Genomic DNA, 25,484 nt, shown 5'->3' with positions numbered 1-25,484 from the left:
ATGAAACCAGTGCTACGGAAAGGATCGGATAGGAGGGTACTTTTCCTTTGGATTCTTTCTGAAACTGTATGTATCAAGAGTAGCATTGGTAGCAACGCTAAATGAATTAAAACCGAAACTGTAATTAAACCAGACAATTAAAGGGATAATGTTTTTTTTTGAAAACGTATCAGTTAATAGTGCTACTCCAGCAGACTTCTGCACTGAAATCCAATTTTCAAAAGAGCAAACAGATTTTTTTAAATTCAATTTTGAAATCTGACATGGGGCTAGACATATTGTCAGTTTCCCAGCTGCCCTCAGTCATGTGACTTGTGCCTGCACTTTAGGATGGAACTACTTTATGGCAGGCTGTTATCTCTCCTACTTAATGTAACTGAATCAGTCTCAGTGGGACGTGGCTGTTACTATTGAGTGTTGTTCTTAGATCTACCAGGCAGCTGTTATCTTGTGTTAGGGAGCTGTTATCTGGTTACCTTCCCATTGTTCTTTTGTTAGGGGGGAAAGGGAGGGGGTGATATCAATCCAACTTACAGTACAGCAGTAAAGAGTGACTGAAGTTTATCAGAGCACATGTCACATGACAGCTGGGAAACTGACAATTAAATATAAAAAATCTGTTGGCGCTTTTGAAAAATGGATTTCAGTGCAGAATTCTGCTGGAGCAGCACTATTAACTGAAGCATTTTTAAAAAAAACATGATTTCCCATGACAGATCGAAATTTAATAAAAAAAAGTTTTTAACTTTGGATGAATAGGCTGTATTCAAATTGTTCGAATCAAAGATTTATCCTATTCGATCAAATTTGAATCGAAGTATTTGCCCCAAAAAACTTTGATTTTTCTAAGTCCACCAAATGACTCCAAATAGGTTGTAGGAGGTCCCCCATAGGCTAAAACAGCAATTCAGCAGGTTTTAGATGGTGAATGGTTGAAGTCGACGTTTTAACGGTACATGATAAATTTCGATACTCTAGTCAATTTTTTTTTAAATTCAAATAGAATTATGGTCTACTCGATAGTCAAAGTACACGAAAATAGCTCGAAATTCAAATGATTATACTTCGAATTTTCACTTCAAACCTTGATAAATCTGCCCCTAAGTTTCCCTTTTAAAGCATGATGTTTTACAGCAAATCACTCACCTGTGAATGATACTTTTGCTCTGAAGGTAGTCAAGGGCTAAAGCCAGTTCGCAGATGTAAAGCTTTACGGAGGCTTCGGTAAATCGCACGTTTTGCTGCAGATGATATCGTAAGTCCCCACCAAGTAGGAGATCCACAACCATAAACATGTCCTCTTCGTCTTGAAATGAATACCTGAATGGGATTAATTAAAAATAATGGACGAATTGAAAAAAAATTAAATAAATGACCCTTATATTTGGCATCACATGGCATATACTGTATATGGCATTGAAAATTACTGTCAGTAGCCTTTGAATATGGACATATTGTGGAGCAGTACACATTGGCAATGCAAGCTCACTGGCCAAGTACTATGGTAGGGCAGCAATGTCATTTTGCTACTTTAAACAGTCATGATCGTATCAATTTAAAGCAAACAATTTTAATACAGGTATGGGACCTGCTATTCAAAATGCTCTGGACCTGGGACTTACCGGATAACGGATCTTTCTGTAATTTGGATCTTCATACCTTATGTCTAATAGAAAATCATGTAAACTTTAAATAAACCCAATAGGCTGGTTTTGCTTCCAATAATGATTAATTATATCTTAGTTTGGATCAAGTACAAGTTACTGTTTTAATATTACAGAGAAAAAGGAAATCATTTTTAGAAATGCGGATTATTTGGATAAAATGAAGTCTATGGGAGACGGCATTTCCAAAATTCAAAACTTTCTGGATAACGGGTTTCTGGATAACGGATTTCATACCTGTATTTTTAATAATTTATTAATGAACGAGTAATTTGTATTTGATGGTAGCTAAGCTAAAATATGTTTTGTTTTTTTTATTGGAATTAATTGAAAAGCTTTTGGTGATCCAAATTACACAAAGACCCTATTACTAGGAAACCCCAAGGTTCTGAGCATTCTGGACAAGAGATCCCATACCTGTATCATTTTGTTATATGTTATAAATGTTCACGCCAGTGCGGGTGAAAATTTTAGGTGAAAAAAAAGTCAAAGGGACTAACAAAAAATGCTTTAGAATACTGCATAAAACTATAAAAATATGAAATTGTTACTTCAACCTAAGTGGGAAAGAGAGATTTGAATGTCAGTTCATTGGCCTTTACATGTTTTCTTTCTGTCTGTACAGATGTGGACTAAATGAGTCTCCCTAGTTTAGTATAAAGAGATACAATGTTATGGCAAGATATGGAGATCCCACCGAGTCACAGTCATCGATCTCTACAAAAAAATCAGCATAATTGGGAACGATAGGTCACGTCAGTAACCACATTGCGAGTAGAACCGTTTGAAGGAATGAATAAAACATAGAAATGAGCTCAAATGAGAATGTGAAAATAATTGAAAATGTTACATAGTAGGCGAATAAATATATACATATATAGACATAATATCCCATGTCAAAAAGCAATACATTACTCTGGAAGCACCTTGACATGAATAACAAGTGCAAAGTAGGCTGTTTAGGGGAACAACTCTCTAAAAACGGTCACTCACTGCTCACATAATCTTAATGAGGAGCTTTGCTTATAAAATGTAACAAACTTAGAAAATCACTCACAGACCAGCCTATGTATAAAACTCCTTCTGAAAATGTTGATGAGCACTGATGATGCCTTGACAACAGGCAAACAATATAGATTACTAATTTATACATTTAATAATATACTATTCTCTGAACGGCAGCAAAGACAACCCTCCTTCCTAGAGTTCAACACAGGCATCTTATATCCAGAACACATTGTAACTAATCGTGATGTAAAAGGAATAATGTCAGATATTATTGCTTAGCTCAGAACCCCCACATGACTTCCAAACACAAAAGTAAAAAATGCTTTCATTATAGTTTCTTAGAAACGGAGATTTGTATGATAGTTCAGGGAATAGCAGAGAAAAGGTTCAGATCATGAGAAATGATTAAATACAAATTTCCTGTAAATGATGCAATTTTCGCCACAAAACTAAAGAGCTTCTGTGTGGAAAAACACATTACATCAAAATGATCCAAGCACATAAGGATCAGTTCATCATTCCTCTTGGTGCATTCCTTATCAACAAATGTAATAAATGTTCCATCTAATATGTGGTTAAAGTCTTGGAAGGGGGATGGTACAATGCATCCTAAGAACAATAAAAGTTGCAGTTATTTTATTTATCTTTTTCAAGAGACTTAGGGGGTTATTTACTAAACTCCGAATGCAAAAATCACACAAAACTTTTGATTTTTTTTTTTAATAAAATCTGACCTTTAAAAAATCATGAGTTTTTCGGAATTTATTATACCCCGAGGATGGAAAAGTCCAAATCAGAAAATCCGGCATCTCAGACCTGTCGAGGTTGCATATAAATCAATGGGAGAAGTCCCAATGATTTTATCATGTGCACTGGGTTTCGTTCAATACCCCTAAGTTTTCAGAGTTTTCGGACAAAAATCGGAGTTTTCGGGTGAAAAATTGTGAAAATCGGATGAAAAATCCTAAAAAAACTTGAAAATCCGATTTTTTTTTCCTGCAAAGCAAATTTTCGTGGAAATGCAATAATAAATAAGCATTAAAAAACCTGAGAGGATTTGTTTGGAGTTTGTAGCAGAAAATAAATAAACCCCTTAATCACAAAAAACAATATACATTGGGGTTTAGATATCATTTGTGGGTTTATTATAGAGATGCACCGAATCCAGGATTCGGTTTGGGATTTGGCCAGGATTCAGCCTTTTTCAGCAGGATTCGGATTCGGCCCAATCATTCTGCCTGGCCGAACCGAATCCGAATCCTAATTTTCATATGCAAATTAGAGACAGGGAGAGAATTCGCCTGACTTTTTGTCACAAAACAAGGAAGTAAAAAATGATTTCCCCTTCGGGTTCGGGATTCGGCTGAATCTTTCGCGAAGGATTCGGGGGTTCGGCCAAATCCAAAATAGTGGATTCGGTGCATCCCTAGTTTAATATTAGTATTGCACAATCAGTGTTCTCATTATAGGTAATAAATGTCACTGTCCCTCGTTTTTATACCCATGAACTTACACTTCACTCTTGATTGTTGCACCTGGACAAAGGCTCTCTGAAGATTATATCTGTGACCAATTAGCCATGTTAACTTTGAGTATAGGGATATTTTGGGGCAATAGTATATGTGGGCATATTTATGTTTTATTATATTATATATTGGCAATCCCCTAGAAATGTTAATGATATGATTTCAAACGAATATTTTGGCACACTCAGTAAAATTTATACATTTGGTGGATTTAGAAAATTATAGAATTTATACTTCACTAAAAGTCATCATGAACTTGAACAGCAGATATGCTCCAGTCCCCCAATAACTACTAACCGCACCGTACTCCCCACTCTTTTTTTGTAATAACGTGGTTCATCTGCAGTTTTGTTTTTCCAGGGAAAGACATATGAAAGAAATATGAGAAAGGTGTAGGCTTTTTTTTTCCAGCAAACACTGCTTAAAACGAAAGAAAATATCTCTAAGCAATATGCATGGCACCCTCAGCTGTGCCATACTAAGCAAACTACTGTTAAAACATGGCTACATTCCAGATATAAATCCTCTGCACATACAGTACCATCCATTTAAATATATATATCTATACTGTATATCAGAACCATTATTTTATGTTTTTCAGGGGACCAGAAAAAAATAGTGTAAAATCAGAGAAATATATTATGGATTTGATATTTGTACGACCATCCCACCTACAAAAAAGGTGTAAAATAATTGAAAACTCAAAATCAGGGGATGTAAAATTGAGATTTCATAGTATTTCGTTAAAGGTACAGCACTGAACAGGTTGGTGAAAAAAATTGTAACATTTTATTTAGTCCAACATTTGGGGGCACACAAAAGTTCAAATTTCGAAGTAATTTTTTGGGTACTTCGATCATCCAATAGGCTACTATGACCTTCGACTTCGACTCAAACGATTCGAACTAAAAATCGTTCGACTATTCGACCATTCGATAGTCGAAGTACTGTCTCTTTAAAAAAAACTTTGACTGCATAGTTTGCCAGTTTAAACCTACCGAAGTTTTTTATGATCGAATAAAAATCCTTTGATGGGTCGATTAAAATTGTTCAATTTTCTTGTTCGATCGAACGATTTTTATTTGATCGATCGAAGTATTTGCGCTAAAATCTTTCGAATTCGATATTCGAATTCGAAGGATTTTACTTTGAGGGTCGAATTCGAGGGTTTATTAACCCTCGAAATTCGACCCTTGATAAATCTGCCCCTTGATCTTTTTGAAGAAAAAAAACACTGGACCCATCCTTATTTTACTATTCTTGTTTTCCTTTCACACATTACTATTGGAATGAGGAATGAAAGTTATTCATTATCTACTGTTACAGATAAACTAAGGCATGTTAATGTAGAAATGCTCTGCTGGGAAGGCTAGGTGTGAAATTCAGTGGGTTATTAAGAGAAATGAATAAATTCAGCATCGCTGAGGGACAGAAGAAGCAATAGTACATCTCTCTGCTGTGTTAAGTTAAAGGACAAACAAAATCCCTCCATTATAAATTGTAAACACATTTTTTGAAACATACCCACCCTTGTGAATTTCTATTTTTTTTCATGGTTACATGGTCTCAGCAGCTAGTGTACAGCTATGACTTACAGGTATGTGATCCATTATCCGGAAAGCCGTTATGCAGAGAGAGCTGATTTACGGGGTGGTTGTCTCCCGTAATCAAAGAGTTCACTTTTTAAAAAATCATTACCATTTTCTCTGTAATAATAAAACGGTACCATGTACCTGATCCCGAGATATAATTAATCCTTATTGGAAGCAAAACAATCCTATTGGGTTTAAATGAATTTTAGTAGGTGTAAGGTATTGTGATCAAATTTACAGAACGATCCATTATTTGGAAACCCCCAAGGATTCTGAATAACAGGCCCTATACCTGTACACTAATCACTAGGATTCGGAAAGCTTCCAGCTGAGCTGCTGAAGAAAACAGGTGACACAAGAAATTATTTGTAACTGCCTAAAGTGTCTCTGTAATGCACCCTTTTAGGACAACATAATTCATTTGGGGGGTTCCTTGTCCTTCTTTAGCTGCTGCAAAATAAATACCCTGCATGCATTTTATGTGTTATAAAAGCCCCCAAAAGTATGTGGACCCTGAAAATGTATCCTTTGGAAAGTACACAAGCTTTTCAAATTCCAAATGTGTAAAGACTTTCAACATTGAACCTCATTTTCAAGTTTGCTGCCCAATTTCCCAACTTAAGGTGGCCATACACGGGCCGATAAAAGCTGCCGACAGACCAAGTCGGCAGCTTATTGGCCCGTGTATGGGGGCCCCCGACGGGCTTCCCCGATCGAGATCTGGCCGAAAGTCGGCCAGATCTCGATCGGATGGGGTTAAAAATCCCGTCGGATCGCGGCCGCATCTGTTCGTTGATGCGGTCCCGCGATCCGACCGCCCGTTTGGCGAACGCTAGGATCCGATCGTTGGGCCCTAGGGCCCACGATCGGATCAGCCCGATATTGCCCACCTCAAGGTGGGCATATCGGAGGGAGATCCGCTCGTTTGGCGACATCGCCAAACGAGCGGATCTATCCGTGTATGGCCACCTTTAGACAAATCACCCTGCAAAGTGGCAGCATCCTGCATGGAACCTATAGTTCTGCACAATTTAGTATCATCTGCAAAAATAGAAACAATACTTTCAATGCCCACCTCCAGGTCATTAATAAACAAGTTAAAAAGCAAGGGACCTAGTACAGAGCCCTGCGGTACTCCACTAACAACACTGGTCCAATTAGAAAATGTTCCATTTACCACCACTCTTTGTAGTCTATATTTTAGCCAGTTCTCTATCCAGGTACAAATACTATGTTCCAGGCCAACATTCCTTAATTTAACCAGTAACCTTTTGTGTGACACTGTATCAAATGCTTTAGCAAAGTCTAAGTAAATCACATCCACTGCCATCCCAGAATCAAGGTCCCTGCTTACCTTCTCACAGTGACAACACTACACACAACAATTTCCTGGCCAAAAACAATGTAGAATGTAATGCAATTGTTAAAATGTAATAAAAGCAACCACAGCAATACTTTTTATTAGTGGTCAAAATCACAGTTGCAGTAGTGTCAGCATGCTATGAAACTTGAAAAAACACTGAAATACAATAAAAAATAGATGCACTATTCACTACTTTAGACAAAAACACAACTAAGAAAGAAATTTAGGGTAAGAAAAAAAGTGTATGTCTCTCCTACATCATCAGAGCCTGCCTGTTATTTCTATCCTCCAGAAGTTCTCTATATATCCTATTAAAATCTCTTGAAATGTTAACTTCACATAGATTAATGCCTAGATTAGTTATAACCTGGCTGTGGAAACAAACATAGATCACATATTTTCACAAGTTTCACCTTTACGTTAACTTTTACTATGTGACTAACTCTAAATAGCTTTTAAATTGGCCTTTATTTTTTTTTTTGAATTCTTAGAATTATTTGCTTTCTTCTTCTGGCCCGTTCCAGCTTTCAAATGGATTTCAAATCCTCCATAAGGCTGCACATGTATTGTTTTTGCTATTTATTACTCGTCATTCTATTCATGCCCTCTCCTATTCAAATTCCAGTCTCTTATTCAAATCAAAGCATGGTTGCCATGGTCATTTGGGCCCTAGCAACCAGATTGCTGAAATTTCAAACTGAAGAGCTACTGAATAAAAAGCTAAAAAACTCAAAAAACACATAGGGGCACATTTACCTAGGGTTGAATATCGAGGGTTAATTAACCCTCGATATTCGACCGTCAAAGTAAAATCCTTCGACTTTGAATATCGAAGTCGAAGGATTTTGCGCTATTCCTACGATCGAACGATTGAAGGAATAATCGTTCGATCGAACGATTAAATCCTTCGAATCGAACGATTAATCCATCGATCGAAGGATATTCCTTCGATCAGGAAATTGTTAGGAAGCCTATGGGGACCTAGGTTTTAGGTGGCGAACTAGGGGGTCGAAGAAATTTTTAAAGAGACAGTACTTCGACTATGGAACGGTCGAATAGACAAACGATTTTTAGTTTGAATTGTTCGATTAGAAGTCGAAGGTCGTAGTCGAAGGTCGAAGTAGCCCATTCGATGGTCGAAGTAGCCATATTCGACCATTCGAAATTCAAACTAATATTCCTCTATTCCTTCACTCAAACTAAGTAAATGGGCCCCATATTATAAAAAAATAAAACCAATTTGCCTCAGAATAATAATTTTCTTGTAAAGGAACTACCCTATAATCAGTTAAAGCATATGCTAATTTTCTTAATTAAAATTGTTATTACAAAAAACAATAGAAAAGAGAGAAAAACATAAAATAATCAGTAAAAAGGCAGAATTGCAGGTATCAAGTCTAACAGATGGCATTGTGCATTTAAAAATGCAGATGAACATAGATTAGATTATTTGCATTATTGATTTCATCATGTGCTACTGTTTCTTAGAATAAAGCAGAAGGTCAGTTCCCCAGAAATGAACAGAAATGGAGTCCATCAGTACCTACTTGCTACTTTGCATCTCAGCATTATGAATGGGGCTTCTAGAGCTTCCTGCATTAATCCGGCATCACTAATTGCCAATTGCAAGATACTGGCACCCTCTGAGAAAGAAGCTGTCAATTTTAGAAGCCGCGTTAGCATAAAATATTGGAAGAAAATCTTAAAGTTTTAATCAATTTGAAGCTCCATTTAATTTCCGCTGTTTGCCAGTTCTTCCATATCTTTATTAAATGGCAGGAGAATGCTGAAGATCCATGGGCAGACTTTTCCGTGGCACCGTGCCACAGTTGGCATTTAGACCACTGTTCAGCTATACTTGTCTTCAATTTTGTGAGTGCTTTGCTACATAATCAGTGTTTAAAAAATGGTGTCAAGGTGCCTGATAATGCTGTTTTATTCTAGTACTTGTGCATTTCAAACAGGTGTTTATAAAGAACCAGTGTAGTATCATTGCTGGTATTGCAACAGATTCCCACTGAACATACACAGGGAGGCAGCAGAGGCAAATCTTGGCAGTCGAGAATTTTTATTTTCAAGGGCCTTCCATAATATTAGTGTCTAGTTCTTGGAACATTTTACTAATGAATATAAAATGTTATTTCCAGAATCTGCAGCTGCCAAGTATTTTATTTTATTTTATGGTAAATGATGTCATCTTATGAAATATCAGAGGGCAAATGCGCTTTATTAGGTTGCCATTTCAAAGGCAGGTTTGCATTCACTTCCTGGAATCATAATAAAAGTATGGGATCTTTTGGGACCTGTCTTTTTTAATTGTCACTGGCTTCAGGCTGGGTTTTTTTGCCTTCCTCTGTATCAAACAGTGGATATATGGTAATGTATTTTAAATTTTATTTGTCACAACAACAGTAGGAACTTGCCAGAGTACTGCACAGGTAAATTTAGAAGTGGGAGAAAGGAGGTTCTCTCCTGTGACTGCACAGTGGGTTGATTTATACAGACGCTACTACTGCTTGTGCTGGTGACATCCTGCTTGAATTTCCTATCATAGACACACTGCAGATTCCGGACCGACAGCAGGGCTGCTGAACTTCTCTCATGGTGGGAGATGCAGCTCCTGCTCGTAGCAGAGTTTGGGGCCATCCTCTCTGTAGGTAGAGGCAGCCTAATACTCAGTGGTGGATATAATGCCATATTGCTAATCTCAACTGAGAAACGGAAGAGCGTAGTAGCGATCTCTTATGGAATTTTGGCTTTGAATATTGCCTTGGGGTGAGGCTGGCAAGGTCCTATTTATTTGATGAAATGTGAATAAACGTTGTGGCCATTTTACCCCATTTCTGTCTCCTGATGTTTCATTAAGGTGTGTAACAATGGGGTTCAGTAGGATGGCTGAAAAGGGTCTCAATTGTCAGGGATTTTTCTGTTATTTACAGCAAGACTTATTAAAAACACTGAAACTAAAGACTTGGATTGTTGTCCCATCTATCTTGATTTATGCTAGTTTAGCTAACATCATATACAAGAAACAGGGGGGGGGGTGATTTGTAGACGAAAGTGCAGTTGAATAAGCACTAAGAGGCACATTTTTGCACCTGTTACTTCCATCCAGACGTGAGTGCTTTTGTGCACTATTCAGTTGCAACTTATTTTTTGCTGATAATGCAAATCAATTTCATAAATATCCCTTGTTGCTCTTTCCCTTATTTTTTCAGGTTCAGCAATTGTCAGTTTCTGAACTCCGACTTGTGCTGTGAACACGCCATGGCCTTTCTAGCATTCATGTTTTTCTGTTAACCAGGCTCTAACAAGGGCAACTGTAAAAGCAAAGTGCGTGAAAGAGTCATTCCCTTTTGCACTCTGCACACGGACTCACCACAGGTTCACTAGAAACGGATGCTCCAGTCCTTGCATGATCTGCAGTTCTTTGAAAACATTTCGGACCTCATTGCGTTCCACACATTTCTGTTTGTTCATATATTTCATGGCATACATCTTCTTTGTATCATTTTTCTGAACAATGCAGACCTGGTAGGAAAACACACTTATTAAAAATAAAGCCATTTCTTTGCTGCCAAAGGGAAAGCGTGAAAAAAATGAAGAAAAACTCTGTACTTAAATAGAATTCTATAGAAAATGGCATTCCCGTCTATTGGGGCCTTCTGGATATGGGTTTTCGTATAATAGGTCCCACAAACGGTATGATTAATCAACGCTATTAATGGTACTGCAACTGTATTACAGGTTAATTTTGCCACATCTAGTCAAAACTTGCATATGTTCCTTTATCCATTGCTTCACACCAGCACACTTTTTACCCACCTTTCCTGTTAAGGTTTTTCTGTAATTTTTAAATGGACTTAGGGGCCGATTCACTAACTTCGAGTGAAGGATTCGAAGTTAAAAAACTTCGAATTTCGAAGTTTTTTTGGGCTACTTCGACCATCGAATGGGCTACTTCGACCTTCGACTACGACTACGACTTCGAATCAAAGGATTCGAAGTAAAAATCATTCGACCATTCGATAGTCGAAGTACTGTCTCTTTAAAAAAAATTCGACCCCCTAGTTCGCCATCTAAAAGCTACCGAAGTCAATGTTAGCCTATGGGGAAGGTCCCCATAGGCTTGGCTAACTTTTTTTGATCAAAGGATATTCCTTCGATCGTTGGATTTAAATCCTTCGAATCGTTCGATTAGAAGGATTTAATCGTTCGATCGAAGGAATTATCCTTCGATTGCTCGATCGAACTATCTGCGCTAAATCCTTCGATTTCGATATTCAAAGTCGAAGGATTTTAATTCCTAGTCGAATATCGAGGGTTAATTAACCCTCGATATTCGACCCTTAGTGAATCGGCCCCTTACTGTTGTTCATTACCTTCATAACCATACAATTCCAAAAAAAAAAAATTGATTGGATCCAAATTAATTCTTAAATTCTCTGCATTGCTAAAAATGGTTCCATAGTATACTTAGGGGCAAATTTTCGAGTGAAGGATTAGAATAAAAAAAACTTTGAATTTCAAAAACGTCGAAGTTTTTTTTTGGCTACTTCAACCATCGAATTGGCTACTTCGACCTTCGACTACGACTTGGAATCCAACAATTTGAACTAAAAATCATTCGACTATTCAACCATTCGATAGTCGAAGTACTGTCTCTTTAAAAAAAACTTCGACCTCCTACTTCGCCACCTAAAACCTACTGAGCATCAATGTTAGCCTATGGGGAAGGTCCAATTTGGGATCGAAGGAAAATCGTTTGATCGATGGATTAAAATGCTTCGAATCGTTCGATTTAAATGATTTAATCGTTTGATCGAACGATTATTCCTTCGATTGTTCGATCAAACGAATAACGCTAAATCTTTCAACTTCGATATTCGAAGTCGAAGGATTTAACTTCGAGGGTCGAATATTGAGGGTTAATTAACCCTCGATATTCGACCATTAGTAAATGTGCCCCTTAGTGTATATGAGAGTAGCACCCAAGTAGGAGAAATAGGTGCATAAGTCAATTGCGAGTGGATGATAGGAAGATAAGCATTATATACATTTTTGTGTACAAATATTGGCCGTTTATCATTTATAGCAGCTGGTCAACTCCAGAATGTGGGTTAGACCGAGCGCTGGGACAATGGTGTCTATGGCAGCTGGTCAACACCACAGCGTGAGTTAGACCGAGGGCTGATCATTTCCTTCTGTGTTTCGTGTAGAAAGTGTAGCCAAATATTGCCTATGGCTGCCATTTAGCCTTTAAAACAGGGAATTACTTCTAGATGTCTGTTAATTGGCTGGGGCTAAAAAGCTCCTTGCTTTTTCACTATAACCCCTGAGTTAAGGGGATGTGCACCATGGTCACATGTTTACTGGGGGACTTGATTTTAAATGCACTACAAAGTTAAAATGCTAATCGTGTAGGAAGGAAATTATTCACAGGTGTATGTTAGTTGGCTGGGGCTTAAAAGTTCCCAGCTTTCCCACTAGAGCTCTGAGCTAAGGGTAAGTGCACAATGGTCTTACTACTCAGTCACACTGGTTGTTGGGGGACTTGATTTTAAATGCACTACAAGCTTATAATGCTCACAAACAATGTAAGACTCACGTACAATACGGGGCCTTGACGTGGCACGTGAGCTTACATATTTTGGCCAAAGTCCGGTACTAACGCCTTCATTTTTGTAATTATTTTTTAAAGGTAAACCGAGCGCTGCCAAATTTTCTCTTTCTCTTTGTGTACAAATATTGTCTTTTTATCGTTTACGGCAGCAGGTCAACTCCAGAATGTGGGTTAGAATGAGCGCTAGGAAAATGGTGTCTACGGCAGGAGTTAGACTCATCGCTGACGATTTCTTTCTGTGTTTCAAGCATTAAGTACATGCCTGAAAAGACTTGCATTGTACTGTGTGGCTGTTACATAATGGACTGTGATGGCTGCCTACACTATTATTAAAACAAAAAAATACATGTATTGTTTTAAGAATAACATGTTCAATAGTAGAATGAATTGTTTGCGATGCACACGTAATAGATTTCTATGCTATATCTGTACAGTAGATGAACAACTACACCATATGAAATTATGACACCATAGAAATTAATTGATTATACAGTCAGTCTTCACTACCCCTTAAGAAAGCTGATCTATCACAACAAAAGCAATTCCCTACATCTGAAACCTACAAAGCAAACAATAACACATGGGATAAATATACATGTAACCCGCACAATTGCAAAGACTGACCCTGAGACTCAATAATGTGACCTTAATTTTAAGTCTTGCGGTTGAATAGAAATTCACAATTCCATGCAAAAAAAACAAATTGTGTTTTAGTAGACTTAAAGGGCTCCTGTTGGGTAAAAATGTTATCCCTAACCAAAGGTGCAGGCTAATAGAACCCACATTCTGTTTGGGGATAAAAGTAGTTTTTTTTTAAAAAAAAATGCCCCCCGCCAGAGCTACGCTACACGCACCGAGAGGGAGCTCCTGGTGCATGCAGCCATGTCTGGTCACTCACATGTGCATAATGAAAATGTGCCCCGAATTGCAACCTATATGCGTGCGTGTGAAGTCACATGTGCGTTATGCGCATGCAAGTGACGCAACATGGCTGCTTGCACCGGGAGCTCCCTCCCGGTGCAGGTAGTGTAGCTCAAGATATTGAGATTCAAATTAAGGTAAGACTCCTTAACTGGAAAACCCCAGATCCCGAGCATACCACAACTGTATATATAAGTGCTACATTTTCTTTTAAAACACTGAAAAAATTCTATCTAAAGCCAAACTGCTAAACCAAATGGGCACTCACCTTTCCAAAGCTGCCTTTTCCTATTGCTCGCAGAATTTCAAAATGATTAAAATTGACTGTAAGAAAAGCACAAGGAAAATATTAGTGACACATATATACACTATCAAAATGTTTTTAAATGTTAAATAAAATCTCACGTCTGAATCTATTTACCATTCCGGCATCACTCATTTCAGTAATTTAAGAGACTAATATTGATATTGAGTAGTGCAGAGGCAAATTGTATTACAAGCAAAAGGTGTAAAACCAGTGATAGAATAGATAGATGAGGCTTCCCATACATTATATAAATTGAATACCTTTCAGTAGCACAAGGTAAAATCTAAAAACCTGGGTTTTAAGACTAAGGAGCAGATTTGCTAACATTTGAAATCCTTGAGAATCTAAGTAAGCACAATTACTAAACACTTTCCTATAGGGTGTAAGAGCTCTGTTAAAGTTAATCCATCATTTCTGTGCTGGATTGAATTGTTCCAGGGAGAAAGAGAGCTTGATGAGCTTGACCGCATCAAAAACATTTTACCAAGTTAACCACCTAAATCAGCAATAGGGCAGGTGGTAAGTAAAGGTCTCTGTTGAGGAGACCTAACAGGTAGTGGGTTGAGGGGGGCAATTCCAACATGTCCCACTCCCTAAAAAAATATTTATTAACCCTGAAATATGAACACTTTGGTTGCAACACGTACAACTAACATTTATCTGCAGATGACAACAGAATATTAATAACATGTTGATTTTACGTCTAACAAGGCCTGTGTTTTTAATTTATATAGAAACAAGTGAATTTTATTTACTTGCTGAACCCTTGCCAAGAGTTGAAAAGCCAGTGTCTTACGCTGCAGTCTGCTGGTAAAATACAGATGCACAAAGTGTAAATAGCAGCTTCATAAAATAGCCATTGAATATCTGCCAGCATTTTAGAAGTGGGATTGTACTTGAGCCATAATATTCAATTTTTCTTCGCCCATGACACCTTATATAAATGATTGCAATGGACCTTCGCAAATGGAAAGTGTCTGAGTATAAGATATGGCCTTTAGAAAGGAAGCCACATAAAGAAATAGGAAAGCATTAAAATACAGACAGATGAATATTGATCGTAATGCTGCCCTACTCACTTCAATTCAACATAAATTCATTTCCACACATCGCATTTTGGGTACACTTATTTTAAAGGATTATGTTGAATTATGGATATTTTTGTTAAACATTGATTTAAAAAAATCTGGGATTGCTAATAACAGTGGTATTCTGTGCTTCTTTCTGAGCTCACATTGCAGAAAGAAGGGAGCCCAATTTGGGTAAGGGTGATGGCAATCATGCAGAGTAATATAATATGTTATGAAAACCCTGCAAAAAGGCATTTCGCCACAACATCGCCTATTTACTAAATGTCCTATTTACTAGGACAATTCGCTAGTGAAAAACCTTAGTTCTAGAGATCGTTTCGCCAGGCAAATTTTTTTACCTGAGGACTTCTTGAACAGTAGGGGAAAATAATTTGTTGACATCTCCTACACTAGTAATGCCCAAGTAAAGCAACTGCCACATAACTTTGCTATTGAGTCAGTAGTCATTCATGTTTGGTTTTAATATAAGAAATGAGCTACACGCCAACATGCTGAGAGTCCATTATTCCACTGATATTTCATCTACTGATGGAGCCCTGTGTTTTCCAATCCACGTGTCCATTTTACTTTATGGGCATAACCCCATTACAAAGTTTATAGTTCACTATATATATATGCTGTAATTAATATCGTCCTGTGTTATATGTTGTTGTGCTTCTGAAACAATTCTGGTGAAGGCAGTGTCACCAAATCATGATTCCACAGCAATTAAATCACATAGGAAAATGACTCCCTGCGGGGCACAGCAGAAGAGCAAGTGCCATCGGGGACAATGGGCCCACAATGCACTTATGTAAAAAAGTTGATTGGCCGATTGCTTTTCACATACTGATTATTTATATCCCAGGAGCTTATCTCCCAGAATACCACCTGCCCACTTCCAAAAATTACCAGATTCTTTCTCCCATTGCCTGATTCAAAAGATAATCTGTACAGAGCTTCCTGATAGAAGAAAAGAAGAGGGAAATCTGCTAATTGTTTGTAAAAGCTATACAATTACTTAAAGAGAATCATTGGCTGGCTGACAGTTGTGTTCACTGGTTCCATGCAAAGCATATTTTGCTTCAGCGCAGTATTTAAAGATAAATGCTGCTGACGATTTGGTTAGCCAGATTATTCCAAGGGGAATTGTCTTGTTGCAGTATCTACTAAAATTCACTGTGAGTGTTTCACATATCTATTTTTTTCCCTGGCAAGAGAAGCATACTAAATAAAGTAAATACTAAATCGATAAGTAATAATTAAACATTTTGCTGTATAAAATGAAATTTTCTAAAAAAAAAGGTGTAAAAAGTGGTGTAAAAAATGGTATTTTATTTTACGCCATGCAAACGCCAGATTTGCTTCCGACAGAAGTCATTTTGAGAAAAAAAGCATAAAAAATGTACGCCGTTTTGTTACACAGCATAATAAATATGCCCCTTTATGTAAAGGTTTATGTTGAACTTTTAAAAAGCTGAGTTACTCACCTAATGGTAATACATGTGGAACCTGGTATTCAGAATGCTTGTGACCTGGGGTTTTATGCATAAGGGGTGTTTCCATAATTTAGATCACCATACCTTAAGTCTACTAGAAAATCATTTAAACATTACTTAAAGCCAATAGCATTGCTTATGCTCCAATGCAGAATAATTATATCTTAGTTTGGCTAAAATACATTGTACTTTTTATTATTACAGAGAAAAAGGAAATAATTTTCCAAGTTTTTAATGACTTGATTAAAATGAAATCTATGAGAGACGGCCTTCCCGTAGTTCAGAGCTTTCTGGGTAACAGGTATCTGGACAACAGATCCTATAACTGTCTTGAAATTGGTAGTTCAACACTTTCAACAAGAGTTCATATTGAAATGGGGTAGTCAGCCAGAAAGAACGTCTTTATTGAAGTACAAATGTGGATCACAACACTTAATTCTAGAGCCTATGATTAAGTGTTGTGATAACATGAAACACGTAAAACTGTAATCCACACTTGCACTTCAGTAAAGACCTTATTTTACTACTACTGCCTGTAGGATTGTTCTTTGAGTGCCTACCCTAAAAACAATACGGTGATGTCCGCTCCCTTATGCTAAAGGCCTGGGGTAGAGCACCTGGGCTTCCTCGTTTACGTGGTGAGTCTCTTCAAAAAAGAATTGTTTGTGATGTCAGAAAGTCAACAAATATCAACAAGTTTTCTATCTACAGTATGTCGTCCTATTTGTTACTCTTAGAACATAAAATTTGTATTTAATTGGCGGCACACCCCAAGAAATCTCAAGATGCTCATAGGACAGTCGCAAAGCAGCATTGCAATTACTGTTTATTAGAACAGCAGGGTAACCAGCCTATTGTATGATCTGCATTACATCTGGAGTATGAGAAACTCCCCATATATGCAGGTGTGACATGATTGCATGAAGCTTGACAACCAAATTATCTGATGTCTCTGTTGGTTGACACAGTGCTTTCAAAGGCTAAATGATCCTACATACCAGCAGTATTATCAAAATATAACTTTTTAAATAAAATCAACAATCTATAACCCCAAGCTGGTCAATATTTTTTCTATATTAAAAGGTAGTTTGGTAATAGGAAACCAAACAGGTGCCCTTGTTTCAGAGAAACCCCAAGTTATAGGAGCCCTGACTATTACTTTCTCCATTGCTCCACTCTCCTTCTATACTAGTGATGACAAGAGCTCTCTCTTTTGCTTTCTATGGTTCTGTAAAACATCATAGATTACAGACATTATATTATAGACATATTAGGTATAGGCATTGGCAATTAATTTACAAGCACTCTACCTGTCTTAAAGGAGAAGTAAAGCTACAAAGCAGTTTAATGCCAATAGATTAGCCACAATAGTGCAAGTTAGAACACTATATTTACTCTGCAGAATGCTTTACCATACCTGAGTAAACGGTTTTAGAAGCTCTCTCTGTTTGTTTAGGATAGCAGCTGCCATTTTAGCTTGGTGTGACATCACTTCCTGCCTGAGTCTCACCCTGCTCACTCATACTGTAGCTCTGGGCTCAAATTATAGCAGGGAGGGGAGGAGGGAGGGGGAAAGAGAAGCAAACTGAGCATGCTCAAGCCCTAGCCCTGGAGGTTTAAGTTGAAAACAGGAAGTCTGATACAGAAACCCATGCGTACACAATAGAAGGAAAGAAATGCAGTGTTTCTTTTGACAGAGGACTCAGAGCAGCATTACTTTCAGGGTGTACTGGTGTATTTATACAGACCTTTCTGATAAAGCTTACTTAGTTTTAACCTTTCCTTCTCCTTTAAAAGCCCTTGACTTGTGCTAAAATGAAACAATACTGGGCCAGCAGCAAAGATTACATTCTCAGGTCTCATGTATTTGCATAAATAACGTTTATTAGAACTGGATGTTTCTGCTGGAAAGAGAAATAAATCATAACATTAAATAACATATCACCTCTAATTAATGTGACCCTAACTCTGGTAGACATCAGTGTGACAGTTGCAGATATTACTCTGCTAATCCTCCTTTCACTGGGGCTTTACTTCCAATCAATTAGGTAGAGGAATGGGACAGCATCTGACATGTTTTTGTCCAAAACCACTCACACCCAATCCACAGCTGCATGTAGAGTAGAGAAATAACAGATCCAAAGTGACAAGTAGTGGCATGTTTTTATTTTACACTTCTTCTAGGTCATTGCTAACTTATTTTAACAGGAAAAGATTGCTCTGTTTGTTTGGAACTGAGCATATTCTTTCCAGTAGTGTACAGTAGTTCCCGTAAAAATGTAGGCTTGTCACAGTCCTGTTATGGGGGGAGGGGAGTTAATTTGGGGGGCCATCAATAAACTTACAAATAACAGAATAAATAATTTCAGCATGATTACGCAGAATAATTATTTTTTCCCAGAAACATTACTAATGAGGAACATCTAGGGGGTTATTTATTAAAATCCAGAAATATCTCATTATATATATTTTCAAATATACTCTGACCAAATCCACACAGGTTACAGTATTTCCCCTTATCTCTCAATACATTTTCCCAAAAAATTCCTGTGCGGGAAAAAACTAAAAAAAACAAAACGTGAAGATCGTACAAATCTTTCGGAATTTCGGCCAGAAAACCACAAAATTATTTGGATTATTGCGCGAAACCCAACGCAGATCAGGAAATCTTTGGGACTTCTCCTATTGACTTATATGCAACCTAAGCAGGTCTGAGATGCTGAATTTTTGAATTCTGACTTTTTCCATCCTTGTGGGTATAATAAATCTCGAAAAAATTTGAGGTTTTTTTCACTAAAAATTCGGGTTTTGTAGTAAAAAAATTACTTTATAATACATTTTTTGTGTTTCTGGCATTCACACTTTAATAAATAAACCCCTTAGTGCAAATTTATAAAAGCTCATGCTCCTTATTCTTTGACGTAAAATAGGCAGGTATAAGGATATTTGCCCATTTGAGTTTTTTTTTTTTTACACATGACTGATTTTTATTTAAAAAATAGTAATATCCATAAACCCCTGGCCTCAAAATAACAGAGCCTATATCTTTAATCCAATTGCCACAAAGTATGTTCAGCACAAGCTCTAATCATTAAACTCATGTTGAGGGGTGATGTCTCTGTCTCTCTGATCCATTCAACCCTGCCTTTAAAAAACTTTGAGCACGCCCAATTTTTAGCTGACTATACCCATTTGGTTTGTAAATTCCAGACCCCCATCTTAATGATGATGAAGACACAAAATGCACTTTATTCTCTCCTACAGAGAGAGAGCATCACAATAACACATTGAAGTTTGATAGCAGGTTAATTACCATGCACTGCAATAAAGAATGAGCTGCGGCAATACTTTATATTATAATACAAGTGCCATAATAGCACTGGAAAGGTCACTGCTAAATGCTGCAGTTAAAGAAAGAGACTTGTTTCAGATGGTCAAGGTCAAGGACAAAATGCTAAAAAAAAATGTAATTTCTCTTTACTGCAAAATTGAGGCATGACAGAAATTAATCAGTGCCAATGAGAAAGAAATGCATGGGATGTAATTAAAGGGAAAGATTCCATTTCAAGCCACTGCAATTTTCTGTCTCTATTAATCAGACGACCTGTCTCCACTTTGGTTAAGGAAAAACTGCCGCCCAAAGTCATTCTGATTTATTTAAAGTATTAAAAGCAATGTATTTGTGCCTATATTAGGATCAGCATATCCATTTATTCATCTGCAATCTATGACAATATCACAAAATTCGTTACACAATATTATATAGATATGATGCTCTGTTAGAAAAACAAAATAAAACCTTGGGGTCCTTTTTCTAACTGTTGTAAATGTTGTTAGGCCATTTAGTATGATTTATTTTCCCTTGAGCCACATTCAATTGTAAAAAGAGTTGGGGATCAACACAAGCATGAAAAAAGTTCCTGGGGGTGCAAATAAGGGCTGTGATTGGCTATTTGCTGGTCCCTATCTGTACTGGCAGCCTACAGGAGGCTCTGTTTGGCTGTAAACCGTGTTTTTATACAACCAAAAATTGACTCCGAACTAGAAATTAAAAAATAAGCACCTGAGGCCACTGGGAGCAACATCCAACTGGTTGGGGATCACTGATGCAGACAGTGATATTCTGAGACAAATTGCAATTAGTATAATATTTTTTATGGTTTTCCAATTATCTAGTTTTTGTTATATAGATATCTAGTTTGGTATTTCAGCAGCATCTGGTTGCTAGGGTCTTATTCTCCCTAGCAAGCAGCCAGTGGTTTGAATGAGAGGCTGGAATACTTATAAAAAGGGTGTGGGACTGAATAGGAAGTTAAGTAATAAAAAGTAGCAATAAAAAAAAATGTAACATCACAGAGTAATAGTTTTGTGCCTGCTGGGGTCAGTGACCCCTATTTGAGAGCTTAGAAAGAGGAAGAAGAGGAAGGCAGATAACTCAAATCTCTAAAGAATAAATAATGAAGACCAACTGCAAAGTTGCTAGGAATAGGATATTTCATAGTATACTAAAAGTGTATTAAAAAGCAAACTGCCCCTTTAAAGTTCTTCAGTGGAAACCATTCTATTGGTAGCCCCCTCAAGCAAAAAAAAAGGCCCTCTCTACTTGGTACAACTGTTACCTAAAAGTAGGCAAACACAGATAGATCCCTGTATTTTTGGGAACGGATTTGGCCGAACCCTCTAATCCTTGGGAATGGATTTGAATATTGAACCAAATCTGAACCCTTAAAGCCAAAAAAAGCTGATGCACGTGCAAAGAAACACATTTTTACTGTTATATAGGGTTCAGATTCCATTTGCACAGGCTTTTGGATTCAGACAAATCCAGCTGTAAAGAGGCCCTGATTCATCTGAATTCTGAGCTGAATACAGGATTTGGTGCATCCTTACCTGAAAGCCCTTAATGGGGTGGTTCACCTTTAGGTATATTAGTATATTGTAGAATGACGCACTCGAAGCAACATTTCAATTGGACTTTATTATTATTATTTTTTATAGTTTTTCAATTATTTGCCTTTATTTTCTGACTCTTTCCAGCTTTAAAATGGGGGTCACTGACCACATGTAAAAACCAATACTCTGTAAAGCTACAAATGTATTGTTATAGCTACTTTATATTACTCATCATTCTATTCAGGCCCTCTCCTATTCATATTCCAGACCCTTATTCAAATCAATGCATTGTTGCTAAGGGAATTTGGACCCTAGCAACCAGATTGCTTAAAATGCAAACTGGAGAGCTGCTGAATAAAAAGCAAAATAACTCAACGACCACGAATAATAAAAAATGAACGCCAATTGCAAATTGTCTCAGAATATCTCCATGTTCCACTAAAAATTAACTCAAGTGTGAACAACCTTTGAGGAAAGGTTGTTGTAAGCCTGAAACATTGCTGCTTAATTGTCCAAGATGAAAGAAAGCCCTATCTACATGAAAGGTTTTTTAACTTCACTTTGTTTGGTGTTGTCTTTCAGTTCTGAAAGCATTTAGGAAAGTCATAATTGTTGAACTCTCTCCCAACATTAAAACAGTACAGGTATAGGACTTGTTATCCAGAATGCTCGGGACCTGGGGTTAATATATCTAAAGATAATGGATCTTTCCGTAATTTAGATCTTCACACCTTAAGTCTATTAGAAAATCATGTAAACATTAAATAAACCCAATAGGCTGGTTAGGCTTCCAATAAGGAATAATTATATCTTAACTTGGATCAAGTACAATGTACTGCTTTATTATTACAGAGAAAAAAAGAATACATTTTAAAATTTTGGATTATTTGGATAAAATTGAGTCTGGGAGACGGTCACCCCGTAATTCAGAACTATCTGGATAACGGGTTTCAGAGAATTAATTTTTCAGGATTCATTGAGGTCTGGCATAGTGCCGAGAAAATTGTTAGTGTGGTGCCTCTATTCAAAAAAAGGATCCTGTTCTCAGACTCAAAACTATAGGCCAGTTAGTCTGACGTCAGTGGTAGGAAAGCTTTTCGAAGGGTTAATAAAGGAAAAGATACTGGACTTCATAGCAAATCATAATACTATGAGTTTGTGCCAGCATGGTTTTATGCGTAATAGATCTTGCCAGACTAACTTAATTTTTAATCTTTTTATGAGAAGGTAAGCAGGGACCTCAATTCTGGGATGGCAGTGGATGTGATTTACTTAGACTTTGCTAAAGCATTTGATACAGTGCCACACAGAAGGTTACTGGTTAAATTAAGGAATGTTGGCCTGGAACATAGTATTTGTACCTGGATAGAGAACTGGCTAAAAGATAGACTACAAAGAGTGGTGGTAAATGGAACATTTTCTAATTGGACCAGTGTTGTTAGTGGAGTACCATAGGGCTCTGTACTAGGTCCCTTGCTTTTCAACTTGTTTATTAATGACCTGGAGGTGGGCATTGAAAGTACTGTTTCTATTTTTGCAGATGATACTAAATTGTGCAGAACTATGCATGCAGGATGCTGCCACTTTGCAGAGTGATTTGTCTAAATTGGAAAACTGGGCAGCAAACTGGAAAATGAGGTTCAATGTTGATAAATGCAGGTTATGCACTTTGGCAAAAAAATATAAATGCAAGTTATACACTAAATGGCAGTGTGTTGGGAGTTTCCTTAAATGAGAAGGATCTAGGGGTTTTTGTAGATAACACGTTGTCTAATTCTGGGCAGTGTCATTCTGTGGCTACTAAAGCAAATAAAGTTCTGTCTTGCATAAAAAATGGCATTAACTCAAGGGATGAAAACATAATTATGCCTCTTTATAGGTCCCTGGTGAGGCCTCATCTGGAGTATGCAGTGCAGTTTTGGACTCCAGTCCTTAAGAGGGATATAAATGAGCTGGAGAGAGTGCAGAGACTAAGTGCAACTAAATTGGTTAGAGGGATGGAAGACAAATTATGAGGGTAGACTGTCAAGTTTGGGGTTGTTTTCTCTGGAAAAAAGGCGCTTGCGAGGGGACATGATTACACTTTACAAGTACATTTTGAGGACATTATAGACAAATAGCAGGGGACGTTTTTACCCATAAAGTGGATCACCGTACCAGAGGCCACCCCTTTAGACTAGAAGAAAAAAACTTTCATTTGAAGCACCGTAGGGGGTTCTTCACAGTCAGGACAGTGAGTTTGCGGAATGCACTGCCGGGTGATGTTGTGATGGCTGATTCAGTTAATGCCTTTAAGAATGGCTTGGGTGATTTTTTGGACAGACATAATATCAAAGGCTATTGTGATACTAAACTCTATAGTTAGTATAGATATGGGTATATAGAATTTATGTGAAAGTAGGGAGGGGTGTATGTATGGATGCTGGGTTTTCATTTGGAGGGGTTGAACTTGATGGACTTTGTCTTTTTTCAACCCGATTTAACTATGTAACGAACTATGTAACTAACTATGTTAAGAACACTGACTGATCTTCTTAGCAATATTTTAAATGGCATGAAAATATAAACCAGGATCATCCATAGAGGAATAAATATTTGCAGTAAAATACTTAGCATGCTGAATGCTTGGTTCCCTAAAAGGCTGGTGTTGTCCTCCTCAACTCTAATGATCAAAAAGCCTCACTTACAACTCTGATTAAACACATCAGATTTCAAGCACCACTAAACACTCTTTGTGCTGCCATCAGAAAGTGCTTATTAGAAATACACAATGCACTCATTACATGGGTGTAAAAGATGCTAAAGCTATTTACATTTTACTGGAATTTATTTCTTGAACATAAAATTATTTAGCAAAATATATACATTTATAATACTGTATATTACATATTAACCACAGTCTATCAGTATAAAGAACTCATGGCCCATACTAAGAGAACACAACTATTACAGAATTACAGGGAGAATTACAGGGAAGGTCAGTTCCCATAGACTCCATTTTAATCAAATAAATCACATTTTTAAAAACGATTTCCTTTTCTCTGTAATAGTAAAATAGTACCTTGTACTTGATATCAACTGAGATATAATGAATCCTGATTGTAGGCAAAACAATCCAATTGGGTTTATTTAATGTGTAAATATTTTTTTGGCAGATTAAAAATATGGTGATCCATATTACGAAAAGATCTCTTATGAGGAAAACCCCAAGTCATGAGCATCCTACATATGCGTGTATGTAGGCTATAATGCCTCCTATATTGTTTTTCGAAGTTGCCCGAAGTTGCATCACGAGGAAACTTAGGGCGACTTCGATAAACAAAGCGATCCAAGTGCCATCCCATCGGCAATTTACATTCTAGCCGACGGGAGGCAGTTCGGGGAGACTAGTCGCCTCGAAGAAGAGGCGATTTATCGCCGGGCGACTGATCTCCCCGAATATGCGCGTTTGTCTCTGCCTAATGCCACTTATCAATACTGAAACATACCCATTCCGCAGACGGCAGATAGTAAGATCTGTAAGGCTCTGCTCGGGCTGATTGTTTATTAACAGGAAATCTATTGTTGTCAATAGAATGTCCATTACTAGACTGGAGTAGCATATTTATAAATAGACATAAAAGAGGATATGAATCTTACAACATAAAGGTATTTTGTGAACAAAAGGGATAAAAAAGGATAGTCCCAATATATTATATTGTAATTCAAAGTTGCCTACATAAACTTAACTATATTTAACTATATTTTTATAATATAGCCTTTGTTGTTTTTTTCTATTTTATGAAAGAGGGAATGTTGTATTTCTTTGACCACCAAAATATTCTTTATCTTAGTAAAGAGTTCTTTCCATCTCTTCAAGTTATATTGCCAGGTGGTGTTTCCAGGTACTGTGATATTTTATAAGTGTAACACAAGAAGAGAAGGAAGAAAAATAACAACTGTGGCACAACAAAAATAGAGACTTAAACAGAATAATAACAAGGAACAAGTACTTTCCCCAAGGGTGTCAGACCCAGCC

The 25,484-nt window shown here is 37.1% G+C and overlaps 1 protein-coding gene across 1 annotated transcript in view; it reads right to left on the bottom strand.

The window, feature by feature from the left end:
- The window catches only part of stk32a.S (serine/threonine kinase 32A S homeolog), a gene marked incomplete at its 5' end in the record, with an annotated part of 83,110 nt that overhangs the window by 32,709 nt on the left and 24,917 nt on the right, over positions 1-25,484 (bottom strand). The window contains 3 exon segments of the mRNA NM_001092047.1: positions 1,147-1,320; positions 10,533-10,684; positions 13,966-14,021. Of these exon segments, the coding sequence (NP_001085516.1) occupies positions 1,147-1,320; positions 10,533-10,684; positions 13,966-14,021 (382 nt within the window).

Source organism: Xenopus laevis, chromosome 3S, assembly GCF_017654675.1.
Source record: "Xenopus laevis strain J_2021 chromosome 3S, Xenopus_laevis_v10.1, whole genome shotgun sequence".
NCBI lineage: Eukaryota > Metazoa > Chordata > Amphibia > Anura > Pipidae > Xenopus > Xenopus laevis.
Note: the sequence above shows the minus strand (reverse complement) of the source record. Positions and strands in the feature narration are given on the sequence as shown.